This window comes from Sturnira hondurensis, unplaced genomic scaffold (genome assembly GCF_014824575.4).
Source record: "Sturnira hondurensis isolate 20B ecotype Veracruz unplaced genomic scaffold, ASM1482457v3 Scaffold0009776, whole genome shotgun sequence".
In the NCBI taxonomy this organism is placed as follows: Eukaryota; Metazoa; Chordata; class Mammalia; order Chiroptera; family Phyllostomidae; genus Sturnira; species Sturnira hondurensis.
This window is the reverse complement of record NW_028082407.1, coordinates 92,597-102,279: the sequence shown is the minus strand read 5'-3', so window position 1 is coordinate 102,279 and position 9,683 is coordinate 92,597. Positions and strand designations below refer to the sequence as shown.

The following is a 9,683-nucleotide window of genomic DNA, read 5'->3' as shown; positions in this document are numbered from 1 at the left end:
TCCCTGAGGGATATGTCCCTAGAACAGTGCCTCAACCCAGCAGAGCCCAACACTTGGCAGGGCTTGGCAGGAGCACCCCTTCTGTTCTGGGCTGATCTGGCCTGGAGGCATTGTGAGTCGTACTGGGTGGGCATCATGTGAGGGGCTCGTAGACTGGGCCAGGCCTGGGACAGCAGCTTGGCACCTGCAGCACATCCTCCAGGTGAGGGACGACATGCAGCTTGGATTCTCAGGGAAGGGTCCTCTGGGAGGATGCCACCTCAAGGGTGAGCCTGGTTGCACCTCTTGTGTCCTCTGCAGGCTTCCGAAGGTGTGTCCCTGAGACGCACCCAGGGGAGAGCACCACCCAGCTGCTACCCAGCTCTTTGTGAGGAGTAAGTGTATGTGCAAGTAATGAAGGCACAACAAGGGCCCTGCTCCAGGGTTCTTTCCCTTTTCACACTTCATGGGAAGAAGAGGAACTTAAAACAGAGCTCTTAGCCCTCTTCTCACACACAACAGAATCGGCACTCACAGGGGGTGAGCTCCCTGAGGAGCTAAAAGCACAAATTTAGCACAACTCCTGTTACCTCGAGTCCTAAGCAGAGTTCTAGCCCCTAGCATGTGCCCCCAGGATGTCGCTGAGCACACTGGACTATCTGTAGACGCCCCAGTTTCACCGACAGCATCTGGAAGGCAGTCACAGGCTGGGACCCCCCTGCCCAGATCGGGGCTGGCTCGGAGGTGCCAGTTCGAGGTTGTAGAATAAGTGAATGATGAGGGCAACCGTGCTTTTAGTTACACTAGACCGCCTATCGGACACTCTGCAGACCCAGATGCAGCCCTGGCCTTGTAACCCTTCGGCGGTGCCCTTATCCCCCTGTCCGGCTCCCTCTTCTGCTCTTCCCAGCTGAGCCCTAGGTCCCAAGCCCAGCTCAAGGTCCTCCTTGCCTCTAGAACACTTAGCCTTGCCTGGCTTTCCACTCTGCCTGCAGGCTCTCCCTTACCCACACCCAATACACCCAGCAACGTCCTGCGTGTCTTTGAAGGACCTATTTCTACTATTCTTCCATCCTCCCAGCCCCATAACCCCTCCCAGCAGCCGCCCAGTCTTTAGAGAGCAGGGTCTGACCCAGAGTGGTCTTTGGGGAAGGTGGCTTCGGGGGAACTGCTGCTAGTATAACTGACAGGGATGGGTTTCTCAGTGGCCAAGCCCTGCCCACCACCAGGCCTTGTGGTCTGAGGGGACAGCAAGCACTGAGCGAGCTGCTCATCCGGGTCCTTGCTCCCTAGCAGTGCCCCTGGCTCGCTTCCATCATTCAGAACATCAGGGGTCCCAAGGCAAGGGTGCAACTCCAGCCACCAACGTCCTAGAGGCTCCGCTCTGGGCACCCACGCGCCTGCCGGGGCCCACCTGGCCCTCGACCTGGAGGCCTTCCGGTGGCCGGCCGCGTACCAAGCCAGTCGCCTGTGGGAGCAGCTGCGGCAGTTCTGGGCCGACCACTTCTCGCGGCGCTTCACGCCGCGGCGCCCGCCTCTGCGCCGCATCTCCTCCATGTCCACCTTCTACCTCCTGGAGCACAGCGCGCGCCAGGCAGAGCTGGGCCTCAGCTACGACGCGCCGCGCACGCGCCTGGACGACCGGGCGTTCGTGTTCCGCGGCGGCCGCTGGGCCTCGGAGGGCCCGCCGGGGCGCTCCGGGCCGCCGCCGCGCCCACCGACCGCCCGAGGCGGGAAGGCGCAGATCCCGCGCGTCCGCAGCCAGGAACTGCTAGAGGAGAACAACTACCTGCGGCTGCAACAGCAGGTGCTCATGGACATGCTGACCGAGACCACAGCGCGCATGCAGATGCTGGAGGAGGCGCTGGACCACGAGGCCCGCTCGGAGGGCCCGACGCGCGCCCAGCAGGCGCGGAGGCGTGGGCGGCGGGCTCGCGCTGCAGGCTCCGTGACGCAATAAATCCGTGCGGCGCACGCGCGCCTACCTCCGCCCAGTGGTATTGGCGCGATCCGGGGCTCCTCGCGATTGTGGGAGGGCTGCGCGCCGGTGGGGTCCGTCTCCCGTTACCCGGTGTGGGCAGATGACTCGGACGGCAGCGGTCTTGGGTGGGGGCTATAGGGCCGTGGAGGAGGATTTTGCGTGACTCGCTGGGAACGCGCAGTGGCTATCAGGCTTGTAGCGGGCAGTGCGGCAGTGTGGGAGGTAGGGGGAGTGGGGTGGCAGGCGATGACATTCTTGGCCCTGGGGATGCAGGGCGAAGTCCGAGAACTTGGGGCGCTCAGGGGTGGAGGATGTGGTGAGTTGGACGGGGCCGGACATCTTGCACTTGGCAGTCAGCCTCCAGGCTAGTGGGAGAGTTTTCAGTCTGAGTCCCGGCTAAGTGTATTTTACGACCAGGAAACTGTTCCAGTAAAGAAGCTGTCTGAAAACTTGGGGCTCTGCCTCCCCCACTTGGCTGTTTGGTTTTGGGCGAGTTGCTTCTCCGCTGCAGGCCTCCTTTTCTTCTCCTTGGAATGCATTGGAATGCATTCTCCAGGGATAATCTTGTACACAGACAGGATTTGCCCAACCCGCGTTGTTTTACTTACTTATTATTTGTTGATTTGAGAGGAACGGAAAAACATCGATTTGTTGATCCAGTCATTTATGCATTCACTGTTTGCTTCTTGTATGTGCCCTTAAGGGGGATCAAACTTGCAACCTTGGTGTATCCAGAGGGCGCTCTCACCAACTGAGCATCTTGGCCAGGGCCCAACCCACCTTATTTAAAATTTTGCATTAGTTGCCAACATTTAAGAATCTAGAGTTATTTAATAGTTAAAACCCAGATTTCCTGTGTTCCCTGGAAAATCCAGAAGTCCTGGCCGCCCTGGACCTTCATTCTATCCAGGAGCAGGTGGTTGATCTGAATCGTGGCTGTCCTCACCTGATCCATTTCACGCCTCTTTCCTCCTGTGCGCTCTCATTTGGATCACGCTGTAGAGCCGTTCTAGATTGCTGTGCGCTCCCAGGACATGGGGCTGTCCACAACCCCAATACACACTTACACCCAAGGTACAGGTGCCACGTGGAGTGCCTCATACTTGTGAGTGAGTGGTTGCACAGCAAAGGTGATAACACCGGTCCCTGCAATCTGCAACCTTTCTTTTCCCTGGATTGGAGGCAGGCCACTTTGGGTCCCACCGGTAACTTGGGTTGATAGGGCTCAGACCCATTTCCCTAGGGCCATGTGAAACCCGGGAGAGTAGTGGGTGTCCTGTTTTCAGGAGTAGACTAGAGATTACGAAATCCTATATTGTCGGCTGAAGGTCAAAGGTCATTGGTGCCAATTCAACACCAACAGGCACCCCCAATTTGGGGTGCAGTGAAGGGAGAGACTTTATTCAGTGCAAAAAGCTCAATCAGTGAGCAGCACCGCCGTGAAACGCAGGGCGGCTCCTGGGAGGCAGCCCACTGGTAGATTTACAGCCCAGGAGGAGCTCCTTTGTAAGGGTGGGCCCACCTGGCGGGAGCGCAGGGCAGGAGGCGGCTGCTTGGGGCAGCTTTTTCATGAAGTGCAGAGAGCATGGGAAGTCCCTGTTTGGCAACGACTATAGGCAATTTATTTTTTTTTATTTTTTTTTTTTTTTAAATATTTTATTGATTATACCATTACAGTTGTTCTATTCCCCCCTTCAATCCCTTCCACCCGCACCCTCCCTCCCCCACCATTCTGCCCCCCTTAGTTTATAACCGCGTGTCTCAAGTTCTTTGGATTCTATATTTCCCCCACTATTCTCACCCTCCCCACTACCTATTTTCTACCTACCATCTATGCTATTTTCTGTGCCTTCTCCCCCCTTCTCCCCCTCCCACTCCCCTGTTTCTAACCCTCCATGTGTTCTTCATTTCTATGGTTCCACTCCTGATCTAGCTGTCCTCTTGGTTTGCTTTTGTTTTAGGTGTGGTTGTTAATAGCTGTGAGTTTGCTGTCCTTTCACTGTTCATATTTTTCATCTTCTTTTTCTTAAATAAGTCCCTTTAGCATTTCATATAATAAGGGCTTGGTAATAATGAACTCCTTGAACTTGACCTTATCTGAGAAGCACTTTATCTGTCCTTCCATTCTAAATGAAAGTTTTGCTGGATAAAGCATTCTTGGCTGTAGGTCTTTGGATTTCATGACTTGGAATACTTCTTTCCAGCCCCTTCTTGCCTGGAAGGTCTCTTTTGAGAAATCCGCTGACAGTCTGATGGGTACTCCTTTGTAGGTGACTGTCCCCTTATCCCTTGATGCTTCTAGGATTCTCTCCTTCATTTTGGTCTTGGCTAATGTAATTATGATGTGCCTTGGTGTGTTCCTTCTTGGGTCCAACTTCTTTGGCACTCTCTGAGCTTCCTGGATTTCCTGGAAGTCTATTTCCTTTGCCAGACTGGGGAAGTTCTCCTTTATTATTTGTTCAAATATGTTTTCCACTCGTGGTTGTTTCTTTCCCCCTTCTGGTACCCCTATAATTCGGATGTTGGAACGTTTCAAGATGTCCTGGAGGTTCCTAAGCCTCTCCTCATTTTTTTGAATTCTCATTTCTTCATTCCTTTCTGGTGGGATGTTTTGTTCTTCCTTCTGGCCCACCCCCTTGATTTGCGTCCCAGTTTCCTTTCCATCACTATTGGTTTCCTGTGCATCTCCCTTCTTTTCATTTAGTTTAGCCATATATTCCACTAATTTGTGACTTTGTTTCACTAATTTGTGACTTTGTTCCTCTAATTTGTGACTATAATCTACCAGTTCTGTGAGCATCCTGATAAATAGTGTCCTGAATTGTGCTTCTGAGAGGCTGGCAATTTCTTGGTCGCTGAGAGTTATTGGCTCTTGGACTTTGAGTTCTTGTGCCATCTTTCGGGTTGTTCTTGCCTGTTCCATAGCAGGATCAGAGCCCTAAAATGTTCACTAGAACGGGGCAACTAAATCGCTGGTTTGTGTCGTTGTATGTGGGGGCGGAGTCAAAGAGCAACAATGGCTCTCACCGGTATTGCAGGGAAACTAAGTCGCTGGGTTGTGACGCTGTATGTGGGGGCGGGGCCAAAGAGGGACTCTGGCGTCCCGTCTGCCGCCTGCCGCCCCGGCCCTCACGGGTGCCGAAGGGCAACTAAGTCGCTGGGTTGTGACGCTGTATGTGGGGGCGGGGTCAAAGAGGGACTATGGCGTCCTGTCCGCCGCCTGCTGCCACGGCCCTCACCGGTGCCGCAGTTGCTGCCGTCACCTGGCCCACGCGTTTCGTCCCACTGCTCGCGAGTGCGCCACCGCCGTCAGCCCTCGCCCCCTGGGGCCTGCGTGGTCTGTCTCACTGTGCGCGAATATGCGCCCGCGGTCTGCCCCGCACCCCAGCTGGTTCTCGTCCGCCTGCGCGCCTGGGTCGGGGGCCCTGTCCTGCCCGACCCCGCTCACTGCTGGCTCCGCCCCTCTTACCGTCCCCGTTGAACGGTTAGATGTAGTCGGACTTCCGTATAATTCAATTTTCTGTCCTTTGGTTGTGTCTTTGTTTCTCCAATCCTTTGTTTTATTCAAACTTGGTTGTGGGAGAAGGCACAGTGTTTCCACCTATGCCTCCATCTTGGCGGAAGTCCGACTATAGGCAATTTAAAGCTTTCAGCTCAACCCCCAGAAGTCCGTCTTAAAGGGCCCATCATTCCCGGGATCCACACTATAAAAATGCCCTTATTTAGTAAATTAGTAAAACAACACAAAATGTCATTAGACATTACCATAAAAATACTTCTATCGGACAGTGCTCTTTTATATTTTAATTCTGATTCTGCATATTAATATATATTGAATAAAAAAATTAAAATTCTTATAATTGTGAAATAAGATTTCCTTTTATTTATTTATTTATTTATTTATTTTCGGAGAGAGGGGAAGGGTAGGAGAAGGAGGGAGAGAAACGTCAATGTGTGGTTGTCTCTCACCCGTCCCCTACTGGGGACCTGGCCTGCAACCTAGGCATGTGCCCTGACTAGATTTCCTTTTAAAATAACTAAGGAAATAGCCCTGGCTGGTGTGGTTCAGTGGATTGAGCCCCAACTTGTGAACTAAATGGTTGAGGTTTGATTCCCATTCAGGGCACATGCCTGGGTTGAGAGCCAGGTCCCCAGTAGGGGGTGCGTGAGAAGCAACCAACCACCCAGTGATCTTTCCCTCCATCTCTTTCTCCCTCCCTTCCCCTCTCTAGAGATAAATAAATGAAATCTTTTTTAAAAATTAAAGAATAAATAAGAAAATAAAAAATATACTGAAAAGAAAACGGGAAGGGAATCAAAATGGTGCACTAGAAAAACAAAACACAAAAGAAGGCACAAATGGAGCAACTCTATTAAGTGAAAGAAACCAGACACTAAAGATGATCTGTGATTCTGTTTCTATAAAATAAGCACATCCACAGAGAAGACTGGTGGTTACCAAGAGCTGGGGGAAGTGGGGAGAAGTGTTGTACAGGGTTCCTTTTAGGGTGAACCAGCAGTTTTTGGCACTATAGTGGTAATGGTTGAACAGCATCATGGCTGTTCTGAAACCCACTGAATTGTACACTTTAAAATAGTTTTCGGCCCTGAGCTGGGTAGCTCAGGTGGTTAGAGCACCGTCCTGACACCCCAAGGTTGCTGACTGAATCCCCAGTCGGGGCACATACCGAACTCAAACGATGAATGCATAAATAAGTGGAACAACAAGTCGATGTTTTTCTCTCCCTTCCTCTCTCTAAAATAAATAAATAGAAAAATAAATGAAATAGTTTTATGTGAGTTTAACCACAAAACATGTTTTAAAGGAGGAAAGTGCTTTACAGATAAACATGAAGTGAGAACTACGTGTGATATGGAGGCCATCCCAGAACGCCTGGAGTTCAGGGACTGCTGTTTCGGGGACTGGAGTTCAGGGACTGGCCCCAGACCCGCAGCAGGCAGGGGCCTGCAGGTTGATAAAGGCCCCAATACAATGAGGCAGAAGGATATGTTGACATATCTTTGTCCTTTCTGCTCCTGAACGTTACCCCCCGACTGAGTTGACCAAGGAAGGATGTGACAGCAAAAAGAGGAACAAAGGACTGTGACTTTCACTGCCTACAACGCACAACCCTCTGGGGAACACACTTTGCAGAAATATTTTTGGGCCTGAGGAGGGAGGGCAAAAAGGCTTCAGATTTGTCTGCAGTGAGAGGAAAGATGAAGGGAAGCAGGGGCAGAGGTCCAGGTCGGTCTCCCATCTTGGAAAAGCCCTTCTCAACTCTGCATCAGCTTCCAGCTGCTGCCCTATTTCTCTGCTTCCCTTTACAACTAAACTCCAAGAGTTGCTTTTACTCACTTTCTTCAGTTCTTCCCCTCCCTCTTTGCTCTTAATCCCCCTCGGCTTCAGACTTCTCCCCCTCCTCCCACTCTCTTCAGCCTGCTGAATGCCACTGACCCCCAGTGCTGCCAAGTCCCTTGGCCAGTTCTCCAGCCTCATATTGGCCCACCCTCAATGAGCAGCACTGCGTGCAGCTCACTCCTGGAAACGCTGTCTTCACCTGTCTTCTCAGCCCCACACCCTTCTGTTCTGTGTGCCCTCCTCCCTTGGCGGGGCTCCTTCTCAGTGTCTTGCTGATTTTTCTCACTTTCACTTCCTTCTGCTGTCTGCTTAAATGTTACCTTTTCAGTGGCATTTTCCCTGATGACTTTATTTAAAAGAGTATGTCTTTGCCCCACTCCCAACCAGCACAAATTACCCTCCTTCCCTGCTTTGTTTTCTGGCATCTGTCCCTATTTGATGTGCTCTATATTTTATTTATTACCCCCCCCCATGCACACACACACACACTAGGATGTAAACTCCATAGGGCTTTCTGTTCTCTTCTCCATCTCAGTGTAGAAAAGTGCTTAACACTTACTAGGCCCTCTCCAAATATTTCTAGAATGAACAAAGGCCCACAAGAGAAAGTACCTGCATCCCAGAGAGCAGAAAGCGCTTGGCCTTTGGCCTTGCCGCAGATTCCTGATCCGCTGGGCATGGGGAAGGTGTAGCAGGTGCTTTGGAACTTCCAAATTCATCTGATCAGCCCACCTCTGATTTTAGCTATGGCACCGGCTGTGTACACAGTCGGTGCCTCATTTCCAGCCTCTGCTGTGGGGTCTCTGTTTTTCTGCTCCCAGGCTTTCCCCGAAGCTGCAGGGGCTCTCTCCACCCATGGGCATAGCCTGGAAGTGCCTTCTGGGAAGGAAGGGACACAAGTCAAAACCCACTTTGTCGAATTTCACCTCCACCCTTTGTCATTCTCATCTTTCTCTCTCTCTCTCTCTCTCTCTCTCTCTCTCTCTCTCTCTCTCGTTTCCTGGAATCAGCCACCAAATAAAGTGCACCCAAGCTCCAGGCTGAGGCTCTGCTTTCACGAGGATCCAAGGATCCCTGGGAAGACAGCATGAAGTCCCACCTCAGAACCCCAGCCTATGCTGTTCTGAAACAGTTGTGAGGGATCCCATTGCCCACTGCCGAGAAGCATGGCTTCCAATGCCAGAATTAGGTGAAAAGGAAAAATTATTTATTTAAAAGTTATACAGATGTAGACTGTACCACTAAGTCCCGCTCCCTTTAAAACCCCCCATAAACACATGGTCCTGACCCCTTTGCCAAACTGGGCTGGAAGTCCACAGCTCAGCACGCCCAGTCCCAGTTTAACATTCAAGTGTCTCCCCTGAATCCAGCTCGGCTGGGCAGGCCCCACAATTCCCAGAACCATGAGCTGTGCAGCCATGTTCTCCAGCTCTTAATCCCAAACCACACAGCACCTCCTTTCACAATAGATTTCATGGTGGGCCAGTGGGGCTCCTTCTCGGCAGACGCCCTACTCGCTCTCGAACTGCATGGCAGAGAGAGACAGGGAGAGTCTGCGTGGGAGACCACCCGCCTCATGGCAGCCAGGCCTAGTTTAAATCCTGGCCTGGAGCTCCTGGCGCGACGCTATTTTCAATTCTTCCCACAGTGGGTTATATCTCCCTGTTCTTTGTACAGTTCATTTGTTTTCGGCTGCCATTATCAGTCCAGGCAGATATGGCCTGGTGACACAGGTCAAACTGCCTTCCTGCCTCTCGAGCAGGCCCCCTACATCACAAGCCCCGCCCTCCTGCCACCCCCCACCCCCCATAAGTCAAAGTCACACTCATCTGCCTGGCTGCCACAGATATGCGGAGCGCCTGTCAGTGGCTATCCTCTGCTTCCCATCCCCCAAACCAGGTTCCTGGGGGGCATCTAGCTCAGCATCCCATAACAGTAGTGCGAGAAGGCCAGCTGTTGGGGTGGAAGGTGGGAACTAGATGGCCCACTGTTCAGAAGGCAACAGAGGCCTCTCCTCGCTGCTGGGGAGTGAGTGGGGTGGTGAGACTTCCACTGTCCAGAAGCAGGAGACCATCTCCAGTGGGCTGCAATGAGAAGTTGAAGGGAAACCTTGGCTGGTGTGGCTCAGTGCATTGAGCGTGGGCCTGGGAACTGAAAGGTCGCAGGTTCAAACTCCACTCAGGACACATGCCTGGGCTGCCAGCCGGTTCCCCATTTTGGGGTGCACAAGAGGCAACCAATTGATGTATTTCTCTCCCATCAATCTTTCTCCTCCTTTCTCCCTCCTTTCCCCTCTCTCCAAAAATAAATAAAATCGTTTAAAAATAAAATAAATATACATCTTAGCCATTTTAAAGTGCC

The 9,683-nt window shown here is 52.1% G+C and overlaps 1 protein-coding gene across 1 annotated transcript; it reads left to right on the top strand.

Annotated features, from left to right (window-relative positions):
• The first annotated feature begins 252 nt into the window (after positions 1-252).
• CBY3 (chibby family member 3) lies at positions 253-1,962 on the top strand. The gene is made up of 2 exons (XM_037058001.1): positions 253-266; positions 1,273-1,962. The coding sequence occupies exons 1-2, from the start codon at positions 253-255 to the stop codon at positions 1,937-1,939; spliced, it is 681 nt and encodes a 226-aa protein (XP_036913896.1). The 3' UTR covers positions 1,940-1,962.
• The last annotated feature ends 7,721 nt before the right edge of the window (positions 1,963-9,683 follow it).